Source organism: Pseudochaenichthys georgianus, chromosome 14 (genome assembly GCF_902827115.2).
Source record: "Pseudochaenichthys georgianus chromosome 14, fPseGeo1.2, whole genome shotgun sequence".
NCBI lineage: Eukaryota > Metazoa > Chordata > Actinopteri > Perciformes > Channichthyidae > Pseudochaenichthys > Pseudochaenichthys georgianus.
This window is the reverse complement of record NC_047516.1, coordinates 15,682,043-15,699,961: the sequence shown is the minus strand read 5'-3', so window position 1 is coordinate 15,699,961 and position 17,919 is coordinate 15,682,043. Positions and strand designations below refer to the sequence as shown.

The window sequence follows — 17,919 nt, the reverse complement described above, 5'->3', positions numbered from 1 at the left end:
TTGTTAAAGGAAAAAATAAATACAGGAGCAAGATGTGTTGTAAATGTAATAAGATTTATTAAGAATCTTTATTATTTAATCAGCAAAATTCTTCATCATTAATATGTTTTATCCATTATCATCATTGTTATCTTTAACAGTGGACAGTTAGATCTAAAAGGCAGCCCAAAGTGTACAGGCGATATATAACTTAAAACTTTCTCCATAGGGAAAACATGTTTTTATATTCATATATAATATCAATGTAGCATGAGGTCCAAGATCCTGCCCACGTTATACAGTATTGTACATGGTCCCAAAAAGAAACAAAAAACAAAACGTTTATACAAAAGAAACTTAAGTGGCAATCTACATGCAACAAAACCAAAAAGAAACAAGCATTTAAAATTGTAAGACACACACACTCATATGCCAAAACGTGCATACAATCACAAATTTACAAAAAACTTTCATACATACAAATATTACAAAACTCAAATATTAGACATTATGTTATCCAGAAAAGAGCATATTTTTTTCTTTTTCTTATTTACTTTCTCCACTCATTGTCTCAGTCCATCTCACAAAATGGAAAACTTTAAAAAATCCAATCATGACAGTAAATATGTGTCTCTTCCATTCGCTCATTGTGTTCGTGTTTTGCCGGAGTTGTCACAGTGTTCAGTAAAACTGAGTTAAGGCACACACGATAGCACCCAGACAGACTCGTCCCATAAATCACCTCTGTGTAAAAAAATAGCTTGCTTGCTACACACGCACACACTCCATCATGCACGGGGCAAACTGCAGAACCAAAAACAGCCATGCTACAGGTACAGTAGGATAACTATAGTACAGGATATAAAACATATTGAATACAGTTACATATACAGACATAACACACAGACACAGCAGAGGACAGTGACTACATACACTGATGGGAGATTTCATGGTGTGACATGTATAGGCTGGCAAGAAGGCTGTGAAGCCATTTTGAGTGTGTGCACATTAACATACATAGACATACGCAAAGACAAGTGGGTTTCAACACATTTTCTGGTCTGGAGCAGAAGATTTGGCTTTGTGTTCGCTATAGTTTGATATACAAAAAGGGTCATATTTCTGCCAAATTATCCTTCACAAAATGGCATTAAAGTGTAAACTCTTCTCACGTTTAAAGAGCTATTTCCAAATCTCTTCTGGAGCTTTCATCCACATCTCAACTCCTCCCAGCATTTGTGAGTTAATCATGTGACCAAAGTCCCATACTGTATGTAATATAATGCAGTACACAACTCAGGATTTTTTTTTTTACTTGAGTTAAGATGTGTAATGTTATAAAAGGCCAAGAGTTCTTTTAGACTCAACAGTCTCTTTGTTTTTACACATTTTAAAGCCTGTGCATTATCTTTGCATTGTGTATGTATGTGTGTGTGTGTGTGTGTGTGTGTGTGTGTGTGTGTGTGTGTGTGTGTGTGTGTGTGTGTGTGTGTGCATGTGTAGCATCAGTATGAGGCAGCAGGGGGAGCTGTTGCTTTAGAGTGAAGAGGATGAAAACCTGCGTAGCCCTGAATAGGATACCTGTCACTGAGTGTTTCGAGAGCAGCTTTAAGGTTTTTTTCCCCCATCTTTGTCATGTATTTGTGACAATATAGATTTGTGTTCAGCTTGATGTCCAGACAGTCTATTACAGGACTTGATTGGTTTACAAACCAGCCTTTCTCTGTGGGACAAAAGTGGAATGTGCTATCTTTATACATATAACTGACGGCATTAGTCTGAAGTCTTTCTCAGACTTTATGACTGCTTATCTTTAACGTGTTGCTCTACCTTTAAATGTGTTGTTTGGTCGACTTCCTACAAGGAAATCAAATCTCCAATAACTAACAGGCAAAGGTCATGTTGTCTCTAGACTTCTCCACAAGGCCACTAAAACAGGCTTCTGTATGTTAAGCAAACCATGTTATCTATACCCTTCTTCTACCCTTTAAAGGGGACACTATTTTGACCAATTAGTATTGACCAGCAGTGCTTTAAAAAAATATTCACATAATGAGATTATTTTCTGGTTTGTACAAAATAAATCAGCTCACAGTAATGCAGCCTAAACCAGGAAAATGCTTGTCCGATATTATGATATCCAACAGATAAGACAATATCTAGTCTCATATTACAATCTTTAAACATTCCACTGTTTTAGAGTCCTCCATAAAGAGAGCCAAAGGGGAAGTGGATAAAATAACTCCACTGTTGAATGGGACACTTGCTCACATGATCAGAAGCTGTCAGCTGAACAGAAATCACACAAAGATGATTCAGTTGTTTCTTTTGGTCTTTCTCTTTGTAATTGCAGATCTGGCCATGTAATGTGGTGCACCTCATATTTGATCACACTTCTCTGTAATTCATTCAGATCAGCGAGATCCCTCCTCTGCTCTCAAACACATCAGTGACAGCTTTTCTCCAGGATGTCCCACGTGACGTCATGATTATATGAACACAAAAACAAGCACATACTGTATCACCACGGCAACAACCTCACGACAAACAAATCCCTCTCTTTCGTGCATTTTCCCTCGATGAGTGGATGAATGGTAAAGGTAAATCTTAGATGCCTGAGTGTGAGCTTATAATGTTAGTGCTTCTGGTGTAAAGGAAGTTCAAACAGAGTTCCTGTCTTTGCAGCGCAGACAAATGTCACAGTCTTATCTTCACAAACAATGGCCTCACCCACCGACTCTGCGTCAATGTTCACAAACGAACGAGCTGAGACTGAAATATCTGGAGATATTCGTCACACGTGGTCCAGAAAAAACAATGTTTTCCTGGTGAATGTTTCGTCAGAGATTCTCTGCTAGTGATTATTGACAAGTGTGAAAATTCATCCGGAAGTTCAGTTCAGAATCTTTCCCACTTTTCTTTTTTTGTTCATCTTTCAGGCCAGTTTGAGCGTGCTGACAGGAAAGTTTGGGACTGTTACCATGGTGACAGGGTTGAGGACCGCAGCCTGACCAACCAGCTGGGGGTGGGGGGCCAGCACTGCTGTGGGTTTCCCTAGCGACGGGTGCCCCTGGCTGATGACGGCTGTGCTGTTCATCTGGGCTCCGTTAGTGATAGCTTGAGGGTTAGCATGGACGTGGGGCAGGGTGTGATGGGTGAAGGTGTGGGTGATGTGTCCCACCATGGTGGGCTGGGAGACTGACACACCCTGGGGGTAGAGAGTCGGGAGGTGGGATTGCAGGTGAGCCAAGGGGTGGACGGTGATGTGTCCGATGGGCTGCGCAGATATTTGCTGGTGAGCACCTGGAACGATTGTCTGAGGCATGGAGGACATGGAGGACATGGGGCCGGGGGACGGGGCGATATGCGTTAGGTGCTTGAGATTCAACGGCAGGCCGTGATTAACAGCCTGGATGACTGACGGGTGGGAGATGGCAGCATGAGCGATGACGGTGGGCTGGAGCTGCTGGATGGGATGTGCGAGCTGTGGAGGGGGCGGGCCTGGCGCCGGTGCGATGGCTTGAGGGGGGGCGGAGGGGGAGGACGTGGTCAGGACCCCCAGAGGCAGGGTGGCGTGCTGGATGGACAGGTGAGAGGTGAGCAGCTGCTGGGCATGTATAACGGGAGCTTTGGAGAGGGAGGGGGGAGCAGGAGGGGCCGGGTCATCATCGTCAATGTCCTGCTCAAAGTTGTCTTCTCCTTCTGTGGACCAGAGAGGCAACTGTTAGTCATCATGATCCATTTTTTTATGCTTTTTTTGCATATTTAAATACTTGCCTTTATGCATATTTAAATACTTGTCTTTATTCTGTATTTGTTTTTTCAATCGTTATATACATACACACACACATATATATATATATATATATATATATATATATATATATATCACCTTCTCCTACAGAGAAACAGAGCAGAAATAAAATAGTGCAAGATTATGTTGCAAGACCAATGTGCAGATGAAGTAAACTATATACATGTCAAAAAAATAAAACACGCTAAATGTTGCAGAGAATGTTGTAAGTGACCAAGTAAATGCAGTGGTCTACATACATGTAACATTGAATAAGATAAACAAGTGCCATCTGTATGTGTTATATGTGCTTATTACATGGCTTAGTTGTATACTCGATTCTGATTGGTCAATTCAGAACACGTGACACATTGTTAATCTAGTAGTACAGCCCGCTGTCAAGGATTTATTGACCGTTGTTAAGGACTATCACATCTGCAGAAAGAAGTCTGGTCGATTTAACTGTATACAGTTTGGTCGAAAAGCAAACTGTATACAGTTTGCTTTTCAAACTGTTTGCCTTTCAAACTGTTTGCCTGTCTTTAGTTTTCCGTTGTCTACCGTCTAAGAGCAACATGGAGGATTTAAATATTAATTTTAATATATTTGGAGAGCACAGTAATTTGGATGAATGGTTAGTGGCTGATGAGTCCCCAGTGAAGAAAATAAAAGGACAAGAGGGACAAGAAAACAGCAGGGAAGTAACGGGGCAGAAACCCTCAACACGGAGCTGCGGTCCTTTTTACGCAGCGGTCCAGACATAGACATCAAACATATGCAGTTGCCAGTTACTTTGGCATTTGGGCAGGGATATCTAGATACTTTCCAAGGTTTGGCATTATGAATTGTGCTACTTTTAAAGCAAGCAACGATGTTGCAACGCCCCTCAGAGATATTTGATTAAAAAAACACAATGGTGCTCAGGAGGAGATTCAGGTGATAAGGTGGGGGGGGGGGGGGGTTACCTTGGTTGGTTATTGGCTAATGGTTACACAAGCCAAAAAAACTTTATGACATGAGAAAGTGGCCAAAATCTGATCAGCTCATTTTCAGACAGGTTTTTATATAAAAGGATCAGGAGAAAAAGTGAGCGAATATTTTTTCCTGAAACTTTCAGAATATTTATACACAGATGGTACACATGTGTATATAAAAAGACATTAAACAGTGGATTTTGCATAATAGGTCCCCTTTAAATAATAAAGATGCACTGATTACATTTCAGTTCCGATACAGAGTATGTATCTGAAACCAGCGATTTAATAATAAGCTGCCTCTTTGGATCATTATTTCATGCGTAATGGGTCATCAGTCAGAACATTACTTTCCTAACTTTGGCAAACTTAAAGTCATCAAAAAAGCATTGAAAAATGTTAACTTAATTGAAGGGAAATTGTGCACCATAGACTTGGTAAACAAATCGTGGCAGGATGCTTCTTTAGGTGCTTTATTAAGTTGGTTGTGTTATAATTAGCATTGCTACGGCCAGCCCTCCAGGCATTTACTTTGCAGATAGTGCAAGTAGTCGTAGAACTCGCTGGCAAAGCAAGCATGAAATAACTCCAAAAAGCTGACATGTTTGTTGTAAGCTCCCTCAGCTGTGCAGTCTACCGGCATGCTGCTGACGTAGTATGTGCACGTGTAATGAAACTTAAGACATAAAAATGTAATATCATAAAATGGTCCTATTGTCACTGCTAACCGATCCAGCTAGTCAGAATGAGTGTATTATCAGTAAACGTGTATGCACATAGGACTTCCCCCCCGCACTGCTACCTGCACATTCCAATGTATGTACACACTTAACCTTGTCCATATCTTTATATGTACATTCACCTCATCGGAGTTTAACTCACTAAATGTTGAATTACTTTACTTTTATTGTTATTATCCCGGTGTTTATTCTCATGTGTGTTTCATTCTTGTTCTGTTCCTGCTATTACACCTGAATTTCCCTTCGGGGATCGTTAAAGTACCATCTTATCTTAATGTATTATTGAAAAAGATTTCATTGCGACAAAGTCCCGAGGTAAACGGAAATTCAAATATAACTACCACTTACTCTTTTGGGCCTGCATATGCCTCTAGAAATAAAGCTTTATCTGTTAATTCACCTCTTGTGATCAGTTTTCAAAGTCAATCCATCAAAGTTTATTTACATAGGAGGCCAATATCACAAATGTACGTTTGTCTGAGCTTTATGGTTTATACAAATTAAGAATATGACACCCTCTGTCCTCTGACCCTCACAAGGAAAATCTCCCAAAGAAACTTCACAGTTCATGGATAAAAAAAAATAGTGTGCAAACTAAAAAGCAAAAGTTAACAGAAAGGTATATAAGTTATGGATGAATGTGTGTGAGAAGTAGTCCGTCAGCGCTGTACCTGAGGCAGTGGACGTGGAGGCCTGGTCGTCCTCGGGCTGGATGGTCTGTCGCAGCACTCGGTCGATCTCCATGACGTCCATGCACTGACTGAGCTCGTTCTTCAGCTCGGCCAGCCGCTGCTGCGTCGAGATCTTCTCTCTGGCCAGACGCTCCATCTCGTGCTCGTACTCCTTCTCCTTACGCTTCAGAGTCTTCCAGAGAGACACAGAAAGCAGATGAGATGAGAAATGATCAAAAAAAATATCACTCAAAGACACTTCAAATAGACAATCACGGTATAATAAAGAAACCGTGATAGGAACATGGTTGTAGAAACAAGCCTGTATTCAGCTGCAGTCTGAATAAACAAAGAAAGGCCAGACAATATCATCGACAATGGCTTTCATTATCATGCTAATTATTGTTATTGCTGCGTGATATTGATTTCCACAGAATTAGACACTCATTGCTCTGAGTTTCTTATTAACAAAAAATACCGCCCTCAGTCATGTGGTTAGTTCTGATCAATACAACTTTGTTTTTTTCCCTTTGTATTATTAAGCTGCTCTTGATTAAGTTTGCAGAGGTAATAAAAGCTTGAGGGAATTAGAGGGATTATACCCCCTGAAATACTGAACTGGGCACGAGTTATTAATATGAAACAGAAGGAGGAAGAGGGAGTTTGCATTAATAGCTCACACAGGCAACAGCAAATTAACACGGAAAAGAGGGGTAGATCATAAAACAGGAAAGAGGGCGATTCAATTTACAAAAACAGGAGGGGAAACGGAAGCCTGTTGAATCTGAGGCAAGCGTTACTACTAGAATAAAGTTTATGAAACGGTTAGGAAGCTAGTATTAATCTTAAATCATTCAAAGAACTGGCACTGTGACAGAAAAGGAAAATCTACTTTCTTTCTCTGTGCAGCCTTGGCCCCTCCCACATTTCTACCAGCTTGCACAATCCTGAAACAAAATGTTCCCTGTGCTCTGCACTTCATACAGCAACAGGAAGGAACGCATGCAAATTCAAGCATGCTCACACTGCTTTCATTGGTGTCATCAACCTAAGCTCCTCCCATTTCCTGGATATCACGCTTGTCTTTCCAAAAACAGGGTCAATTTGAGAATAAACATCCTTCCTTTTTCCATTTCCACAAATCACCTCAGTTCAAGATAATCCAACAATTCTGATATAGAGGAATTACTGCAGCATGAACATTACAGTCACATAAGACTGAGGGAAAGTATGATTAGTGAGCTCAGACTTGTCACGTGTTTCTGTAGTTTTACAAAATAAACTAGGAAGAGAAACACAGCAGGAAACGCAGAAAAGAAGACAAAACTGAAAGATTTGGGAAGAGCTTTTCCAGCTCCACCATGCCGTCTCTGTGACCCAGTTTCTGTGCGGGTCAGCTGACGCATGAACACCAAACAGTATGACGGGGGTAAGGACATTAACAGATTACTAGAGAGGAATGTGGGGGAGGAGGTAGAGGTACAGGGAGGAAAATGAGTAGGTGTAGAGGGGCATGGAGAGGGGGGAAAAGGAAGGGGCGATGCTTTTAACCAGAAACAGAAACCTGGTTTTTGCTGTGTCCGGCTGGTTATGTCATTACTACAAGTCGTATAAGGGCAATTTGGGTGAAAATAACATTTATTTTGTGATGGAATATTACTCCCCTCCCCTTACAGAGTTATTTTTGTTTAAACTGCAATAGCCCAATAAGACAGTTGTTCATTTCAGTCAACTGAATATCAATCTTATTTAAATAGTCAACATATACAGTATATATATATTGACAAAACATAGCGGAAACAGTTTCCTGTCCTACTGGCACAACCAAAAAGAGAAACAAAGTATGCAAATACAGGAGGGAGAGGATATCAAATAAGCACATGATTCTTCAACAGGACACTCAGTACAGTGAACGAAGCCAGTTACTTTCAGCAGGCATGTGACAGACTCACATGCAGGCATGCTTTCCTCACTGCTACCAGCCCTGTTTGCTACAGTAACCAATCCAGACAGCTCACCATCTCTCATCTAACACCACACCCATCTATGTGCTTTAGAGTTCATGAGTGAAGAGGAGGTAGAAATTACTGCAAATCAGATCCAGAATTTGTAACATGTGTCCTATGTCAGTTATTCACAAGAATAAAAACACATTCAACTCATAAACTTACATGAGAAAAACTTGGAAAATCTGTGTTTTTCTGTCAGAGAACCACATCTTTATTTTGCATGGTGGGATCAACCGCATCACGCCCCAAAGGCCACCTCCTGCCGTGCATCATGCCTCAGGTAGATGAATCGATCAAATTCACATTCACACTGACATCTGAATATACCTCAACTTCAGCATATCCTTACTGACACACTTGCGGTCACACGGTCAACAGATGTTCTTTGAAACAGACATCCTAGCTGAAGCCAGATACAGAGGAACCACCTCTGCTCCAGTGTGTGCGCATGTGCATCCATGAACATCAATTCAAGGTCTACAAACCCAGACACCATTAAGGTTGCAGCAAATCACCAAGGAAACAGCTGTCACCCATAGCAGTTTCCTTGGCAACCTCCTCCATAAGGATTTGGCTGCTTGAGCAGCAGTTTGTAAAACAACATAAGGGGCCATCTAATTGGGTGGAGCAGAGAGGTAATCACATATAAGGAGAGCTGTGACTGGGTGGTTGCCCGTCTGATGCTCCAGCTCACTTCCAACCCCCCCGTCTGCACTTCCATCGCACACCCCTTCTCCTTGTACTCCCACATCCATCGCTCCCTCGACATCCTTCCCCCTCCTCCTCTTCCTCCTCTGCTTCATCTATGCCTCCTTTATCGTTCATCTAAAGACACCATCTCTAGAACAAAAAGGTGAAAATGACCCAAGTCTGATGACATTTGGCTGATCACACACGCATCCGACATGTGATCGTCACTAGGTTGATGTATGAATGTATAAGGAGTAAAGGAAATCTCTTTAAGACCTGGAAGCTGACCTCAATCACCAATAACGATCTACAAAAATTTGCAGAATATGATTGGTTTAGTTATTTTCACACACACACACTAGACAAACACGGAGGGGTGGACCACAGTGCTCTTGCCACCTGCCACCTGTTGCTATGGTTACCAAGTGACATACAGGAGTCACAGGTCGAGACGGACAGAGAAGAAGAGATTAAAAAGGTTAAGACAGACGAGGGTCAAAAGACAGAGAAAATGTCTGAATGCAGCTGTGGCAAAAATCTGTACCTATTCCACAGTTATAACCATGGTAACGCTGCTGCAGCCGGTACCTATCACCGTCTCTCTGCAGCCTCGAACGGTGACGTCACCGGGCTTGCAGTAGCCATGTGCTCAGATCTCACGTGGCAAAGAGAGAGGGAGAGGTTTACATGAGGACAGGTACTGAGAGGGGAGGTGGGGGAAAGGGGGGAGTCGCTTGTCTAAATAAAACCAACTGATTATATTATCAGAGGAGACGGTGGAGGGGAAATATGCAAAGCACAGACAATCAGCTAAAAAATGTAGGCATTTTGGCTGCTATGTTAGTGACTCTATGTAGAATCAAATTGTATTGATTGCAAAAGTCTGTAGTCCAAATGTAAGATTCAGTCCCTGCACCCGGTCTTTTAACCCACAAAATACTAAACTAAAATGAACTAAATGCAGGCGGGCAGCATGTGAGAGAAATGTTTTTGTTTTATGAAGAAATCCGAAATCTAAAAAAGGTGTGTTTTTTGGTGATGCAGTGTTTTTAACATCTAAATCAGTGATATTGTAAAGCCTAATATTTTTTGTGTGAAAGCCTGTCTGGCACTGTGCGTTCGCCATGCCAGACTGGCACCCAGTGCAGCCAATGAAAACGTTTTGGGCTGGATTTGTGATTCATGAACAGAGAACACAGCTAACACCAGGATAAAAATGAAGTACTTTAAAGTGAGAGACTGTGCAGCAGCCTGCGTGTACCCTGCAGGATGCTGTAGGTTCATTTCACTTCGACACAAATAAAGCATCTTAGTTCACGTTTTACACGTGTGACACATTTCTTCAAATGTAATGAAGTTTAAGGAGAGAAACAAACATTGGGTTTCACATAAACTGATAGTATTTTTAACATCACTATCTTGCTGAATCTTTAAAATACAGAAAATAGTAAAAACTAAATAAATTCCCTCGAACCACAGGGAGCAAGTTTTGAATCTAAAATGTCCAATTTATAAATCACAAAGAATACAGCAATAACAAGAAAATGCTCACATTGCAGTAGCAGAAACTACATATTGACATCGATCATCATTACTGGGTTATCAAATTTGTTGTTGATTAACTTTCGGTCATTACATTAATGTCGACAAACTAATTGATTTATTGACCGAGTGATTCCGCACTACTACCGACAACAATTATGATGTTGGTATTTGTTTTTTCTTGTTTCCCTTTACTTAATATGGGAACTTCGAGCTAGTTGGGCAGTATGTCAAAAACCCTCATAAGCTCATGTCAAAGACAAACCCCTGCATGTCGCTAAAGGATGTCTTGTTTTGTCTTTTCCACAGACACTCCTTTGCATATGTTCCACTGAACTCAAATCATGAAGCCTTTAATCACAAAAACGAACCACTAAATCTATCTGCAAATCATGTCAATGCAGAATCCTCCCTCGTCTACTTTTAAGACTGAAAAATGTGGCTCTTCAGGCTACACAGATCCCTCCACCTCACCGCCCCCAGCAACTCCATGTGTAAAGTCTTACATTGTAAAAACTCAGGAACACAGGATTTATTCTCTGCTTTCTTCTAGTCTCATTTACATATCACAGTCACAAGAGACTAAAAACACAAAGGTGTTAATGGCTATGAAACCGGTATTGTTGACCAATTACACTGAACAAAGCCTGTGCTCTCCACAGAGCATAACCAATCAATTAAATACCAGAGAAAGAAACAAGAAGAAAGAAACAATAGGATGAAAAACAAGAAGTCCGTGCTACCTACAAATATTTAAAGTACAGCACCAGTATGTTAAGGCAACAGCCTCACCATGCTGGGAAAGCAAGAACATGTTTTGAAACTCTACCTGTATGTAACGCAAAGCACTGCGGAGAACGCTGAGGTTGGAGGTTTTCTTCTCGTCAACATTTGGAACGTTCTTCTTCAGGGTCTCGAAACAATCTTTGAGGTGCGCTCGCCTGAAGGGCCAAGAGTCAGAAACGAGAAAGGGTCAAACTTATGATACGTGTGTCTTTAGCTTACTGTCTTGGAGAATATTCACCAGTCATTAGTAAGTCCATCATTTGCACAAGAGATGAACCACGTTTTAGTTATTTAAGGAGACCTCATGATCCAAAAGTTGCACGTTGGAGAAGGATTCAGTTGAGGAAATGCTATGTGTTTGGCTGCTAACATTTTATATAACTTTGTGAGTATGTAGTGGTCAAGGTAAAAAAAACAGGGCTTCTTTTCATAATGTCATGTTGATTTGAGACTAACTAAACTATGAGAAGTTTAATATGACAAACCTGTTCTTCTCCAGTTTGTTATGCACCTCTCTGGTCCCGGCTCTGAAAACACAAAATAAAATATTTTTAAATAAAAAGGTTTAACCAACCAACACACTTAAATCAACTTTACCAGACACACACAGACTTACCCCCCTGGTCTCCTCTTCCCTTCCAGCCCCCTCAGGTCGTCCAGTACTCCATTAGACCGTGGCTGAGATGAAGGTGGAGATTGATGGGGAACCAGTGCATGTTGAGAGCCGGAGCCATTAGTGCTGATGGAGGTTGTGTACTGAATCTGAATCTGAGGTTGTGATTGGCTGGGCTGAGCACCAATCATCTGCGGACTACTCTCTATCTTTATCAGGGGACTAGATTCTACCTTTATCAGGGGACAAGTCTCTACCTTAATCAGGGGACTCGTCTCTACCTTTATCAGAGGACTGGTCTCTACCTTTAACTGTGGACTAGTCTCTACTTTTATGTGGGGGGGGGACAACAGGTGAGGAGAGGTGGGATGGGGATGATGATGATGATGATGATGATGATGATGCTGCTGCTGTGGAGGAAAGGAAAGGTTCTTGGCTGGTGGCGAGCCATTGAGCGACGTTGCAATCTGCGCTGTGAAATTAATGGGCGGGGCCGAGTGTGTGGTAGTGACAACTGGGACCATTGGTATGACTGTGATAGGGACTTGGGTAGATGGGAGAGAGGGGGGCGGGGGTGCAGGGTGGTGATACGGCTGTTGGCGGTGAGTGTCATTTCCCCAAGTAACGTGATTGGCTCTAATTGGCTGAGACAACGAGGTCACAAGTTCCACGCGCATAGACTCCGCCTCCCTGTTGATGAGCTGCTTCTCTTTGCGCTGCTCCTCCTCTGTGGAAAGCAGGAAATAGAGAAGCAGAAAAATAAGTGAGCAGTGGGGGATAATGGATAACACCAAAAAATGTAGGGGGACAAGAGGATAAGAGTGGACGAGAGTCAAATGTACATAAGGGGCAGACCAATTGAAAGAAGTTTTAGATATTAGTGACACCCTATATATCAATAAGGTCCAATAGGTACGACACAATAAATGTATTCATCACTTGTTAGCTCACATCCTGGTTTATTGAACACTCTTCTCAATGGAGCAATGTCTGCATCTCTAATGCTGTTACGTGCATCACCTCTACTTTTCACTTAGTTAACATATGTTGTTTGCCATTAAAAACAGTCCTGTGGTTGAACCAGTATGGGAAACCTACTCTTGTTCAGATGATAGATAAACTGGACTATTGCCTTAACAAAAGAGATGCAAAGACACACGCAAATCATTTCAAACTTGTAATTTGTCAACCTAAATCCAACAAATGATTAAAGTTTCCTTCCTTTGCTTTTTAATTGTTGTGCTACAAATCACTTATTCAGAGAGGACGTCACTTTGGTGTTGTATTCATCCCAACACTACGTGCACTACTCTACACAAAAAGAATGATGTAATCACAGATTCTTATTGTGCGGAGGGGAACATAATCACAGAAATCATGTCTGCATCCGTTTCCTGACTGGAAAGAGACCCCCCCCACCCATCTGTGAATTGACCGTTCCCTCACAGAGCAGCTGAGTTACGTCAGGACCATCATGACCACATGAAGCATCACTGAATTGCAAACAGAAACACACCAACAAAATGTTTTGAATCACATCGTGGGACAGGAATGTTCCCACGCTGTGCTTATGTAAAGTATGCAGATGCAAACACACACACCGTAAGTGTTAAGTGAGCAGTTATTGCAAACAGCACCGGGAAGACTCAAAGCAATGTGAAAATCCTTCTGTTTCCATGGAAACAGCCACATTAGACAGAGAAGATCCCAGGGATTCCTCTGACATGCAACACACAGCTCAGCCATTATCAAAGAAAATAGAAACACCACATCTCAACAGTGCTGGCTGCCTGTTAAGTAACAGTTTTGTTTCTTCTCCACATGAAACTGCAACCCCTGATGATGCAATGTTCCCTCAGAAGAGTGCACTTCAGGACGGCCTGTACAGGTTAATGCGATGACGTGCAATACAAACTATGTTGCTGCACTAATGGAATAGTGTGTTCCCTTATACTTAATGTACCAAAAGTAAGAGTACTCATTCTGCAGATTGTTGATAACATTATGTTTTCATTATAATGATTGATGCATTAATGTGTTACCAAAACTGGTAAAGGTGCAGCTCGTTTTAATTGCTGCGGGGTAGCTTGTGAATGTGATGTCAGATTATATTTCCCATCATAATACAATTCTACAAAGTAACTAGGTATTAAATACATGTAGTGGAGTAAAAGTACACCATATACCTTTGAATTGTAGTGTGGTAGAAGTACAAAGTAGCATAAACTGCAAATACTCAAGTACTCAAAGACTTTACTTGAGTAAATGTACTTAGTAACTGTACACCATTGCTGATGGCATATGATGGCACGCTTGACATGTTGCTTGAGATTTTGTAGTACAACCTACACGCCATGCCGAATATTGTTAAGTGCACGCGGGGGGAAATTACGTAACTTCTGCTTTGAAAGGCTGGGTTGGGATGGGGGTGAGCAGGAAGGCTGTCTACTTAGCCCCCTTTCTCTCTCTGACCCGCCACTGTCAGTACACTGAATGGGCAGGGCGGGGACGATGAGTGTGTGTGTGTGTGTGTGTGTGTGTGTGTGTGTGTGTGTGTGTGTGTGTGTGTGTGTGTGTATCCTCGGAGGGGGGGAGGCAGTGTGCACGTGGTCGTTGTGGGCGGATTCTAGCACGCGGTAGGGTAAGTATGCGGGGGGAGGGGGTTGAGTTGTCTGACACGTCATCATATGGGAGAAACCATAGGGAGAAACACAAAAAGCAACCCTGCTCGTCTAGCTTTTTACTAAGTCACTGATTATTATGTCGATTGACAACTCGCATGTGTGTGCAATAAGCGTTTGGAAACATGAATACACATATTAATGCTGGCGTGCAGAGATACAAAAAGGGAAGGGTGAGTGTGCGAGGGCCCGCCCAAGTGTGTGTCATAAGATAGCTCAGCAATGTCAGGGTATTATGTAAAGACACCGCCCTGCCGGTGCTCGATGGACAAAACAGGGGCAAATACATTTGTGCAGAGGCTCTATTAACATATATGTGAAGCTCTGGTGTAAAGCTTCGATTAAGAGAATCACTCCATTTGAAATATATTAAAAAACCTATGTGTTTTTAGCTTAAGCGAAGTATACTGCACACTCTACAGTTGTATCTTTATAACAAAGATACAACATGTAAATGGTTCGGTTACTGACAGGAACTCCTCTGCTAAGCCCCATCACACTCTCACACACATACACGCACACAGATGTATGGTGAGTCACTACAGTGTTGAAACTGTCTCTCTCACACACACACACACACACACACACACACACACACACACACACACACACACACACACACACACACACACACACACACACACCAAGTGCGCGTAAAGTAGTTCCGAGACAACTTTGACTTGTTTCCGCATTAAGGTGAGACAAATGTGTGCAACAATTAATGAGTCGGGGACAGCAGAGTTTGCAGAGACTTCAGTCGTCTTTTTTTGGCATGAACCCAGATAAACACAAACTACAAACGCGTGCGTTCATCATAGGCGGGTCTGATGAAAATGCAAGCCCAGTCGCTGATAGTAACGGGATACGGCCCCCCCCAAAAGGCAGTTTCGGCTGTGTTATTTGTCATTATGTAGATTCAGCACCATGCACCAGTCTGCTCTTGGACTCACCACGTGTGATCTGTTGTTGTTGGGCTTGCCATTCCAGATATCTGGCCGCCTCCAAAAGTGTATCGATGCTCATTGCGCGTGAAACCCTCTCGGCAGGCGACCCGGTGGCCCGGGACGGAAGGAGGAAAAAGACCGAGGAGGGGCGGGCAGTTTCCTGGTAAGAAGCGCCGTATGCACGGTTCACACCCGCAGGCCCGAGATTCCCGTGCCCAGTGATTCTCCTGAGAGCAAACGGTCGATTTTTAATCCGACCGAACGGAAAGTAGATCCACGCATATGTAAAAAATTGGATTGCAACAAGATGGCGATGCAAGCACGGGAATACACACAACAAGGCGAGTCGTGTTCTCGTTAAGGTCCGCCCACCGGATTCATGCCCCGCCCTGTTACTACGGCCGCCCGCAAAACCCGGTGACCGCATCACTCCATCCTGCTCCGCGGTGTTAGTCAACAGTTATACCTACCAAACAGGGGTGGGAGAATTACTCGGCTTCTTTACTTGAGTACAAGTACCAATACATTACTGTCCAAGTGCTTCAGTCTCGCATTCAAAATCGTACTTAATTAAAAGTACAAAAGTATCAGAAAATGTACTTAAAGTATAAAAAGTACAATAAATAATTGTACATTTCTAGATAATATTGTGGCATCAAGTAGCATTTTACTGTTGTAGACAAACACAATTCTGATCAAATAGTTCTAAATAATTTGACCACATGTGTGACTTAATGAATCCATTAGTTTATTATATTTGGAAATGCATTTCGTAAAAAATACCTAAAGCTGTTAAATAAAGGTTAAATAAGATGATTTCCCTTTTAAATGTAGTGAAGTATAAAGAAGTAAAAAGTAGCATGAAATGGAAATACTCAAGAAAAGTACCTCAACATTTTTACTGAAGTACAGTAGCCTACTTGAGTAAATATACTTAGTTCCTTCCCACCCCTGCTCCCAAATGTTACTGTTTAATTACTGATAGAGAAAAACGTGCACAGTGTCCTACTCTCCTGGCTCTGTGTGAACCGGTGTGAACCGATAAGGTGAAGTCCCGTCCAAGGTCATGAGTCCGCCATGTTTTCCTTCTCGCCGCTGGCCCGCAGCGCATGAAGAACAATCAGGTGCCAGCCAGCCAATCAGCGCTCAGAACAACAAGGCATGGTGCTGGTCCACATGGGCGCCCGCCCGGCCCGAGCGCGGCTCATTTGCATGGCGAGAGCGTGACTGGCCACCCTGCTGTCTCGGGATCAGACCTGTCAATCACAGCAGGAGGGGCGGGGTTTACTACTGTCTTGGTGTAAAACCTAGCACAACATGCAAATGATGATTAATTTGACAACAGAGGTAGGAGAAGTACTCTGATCTTGTACTTAAGTAAAAGTATAAGTACCAGAGTGTAGGAAAAGTCTGTTACAAGTACAAGTCCTGCAATCAAAATGTGACTCAAGAAAAAAGACAAAAGTGTTAGCATCAAAATATACTTAAAGTGCCAAAAGTAGACGTAGTCATTATGCAGATTGGCCCATTTCAGAATAATGTATATCATATGTTTTGATTATAATTATTGATGCATTAATTAGGGTTATCAAAGCCAGAAAGGTGCAGATAGTTGTTATAACTTAGTGTGCTGCAGGGCATTGTTGATTATATTTCACATCATTAATCTAAATCTGAAAAGTAATTAAAGGTATTAAATAAATGGAGTGGAGTGGAAATACAAAGTTAATTGTCAACTTGTTAAAGTATGATAAATATTTGCAGATTTCTTTTTTATTTCCCACTCACACCCACTGTTTATGTCACACTCACTGAGATAATGATATGCATCACAAGGATGTCATTATCCCCATATGGTGTGGTTGTATGGTGTGTAATTTTTAAGTTGCAAATTTAGTATTGTTTGCTGTGACTAATGTTGGCTGTGACACAGGATACGATGCAACAGCAGTGCTCACATATGCAATATATCTCCCTCAGGGGAAAACTAAATCTTATTGCAGTGTTATGATGAATGTTTGGTGTTTCAGTGTTGTATTTGTCTTGTACTGTACACAGATGCATGTATGGAGAGTATGTGTTGTTGCATGGTAACAGACTTTGATTGGACATGAATCAGTGTTCTATATCCTTTGCCACATCACAGGGTCTGCGCCAATCAAAACAGCAGCTCAGGGGTATCAAAGAGCTGCCTCCAACGCGACATGTGCTCTGCCTGTACATACAAACCAGTACCCTCCAGACTGTCAAGCCAGAAAGGAGCTTGTAAGATTTGTATGAAAAAAAGAAGAACAAAACCAACTCAAGATAATCGTAAAAATGCACGTGTGTCACTTTGCAACAGGCTGTATAGAAGGATGCAATACAGAAAATGAATCAGGTGAAAAAAGGGGGAGGAGAAAAAGGAAGAGCTAGCTGATGCACATGGTAAGCACATGAGCTGCATGAAAAAGGTCCATAGGGATGTTATAATATACAGAGGAAAAAGAGGAGGGGG

The 17,919-nt window shown here is 41.9% G+C and overlaps 1 protein-coding gene across 2 annotated transcripts; it reads right to left on the bottom strand.

Annotated features, from left to right (window-relative positions):
• Positions 1-35: 35 nt before the first annotated feature.
• Positions 36-15,767, bottom strand: mntb (MAX network transcriptional repressor b). Of its 2 annotated transcripts, none has more exons than XM_034098993.2 (6): positions 15,429-15,767; positions 11,801-12,524; positions 11,670-11,711; positions 11,228-11,339; positions 6,158-6,350; positions 36-3,681 (listed from the first exon to the last, which is right to left on the bottom strand). In XM_034098993.2, exons 1-6 carry the CDS (start codon positions 15,499-15,501, stop codon positions 2,915-2,917), a joined length of 1,911 nt encoding a protein of 636 aa, XP_033954884.1. In that variant the 5' UTR covers positions 15,502-15,767; the 3' UTR covers positions 36-2,914. The 2 variants fall into 2 exon arrangements, with proteins under 2 accessions (XP_033954884.1, XP_071061524.1); XM_071205423.1 differs by having other exon boundaries at positions 11,228-11,349; positions 11,671-11,711.
• Positions 15,768-17,919: the final 2,152 nt, after the last annotated feature.

Excerpts from the sequence above, each read along its gene's own strand:
- mntb (XM_071205423.1), bottom strand. The coding sequence starts at position 15,501 with ATGAGCATCGATACACTTTTGGAGGCGGCCAGATATCTGGAATGGCAA. Across the intron at positions 12,525-15,428 it reads ACAACAACAGATCACACGTG|AGGAGGAGCAGCGCAAAGAG; the intron begins GTGAGTCCAAGA and ends TGCTTTCCACAG. Across the intron at positions 11,350-11,670 it reads TAACAAACTGGAGAAGAACA|GGCCCTTCAGGCGAGCGCAC; the intron begins GGTTTGTCATAT and ends TTTCTGACTCTT.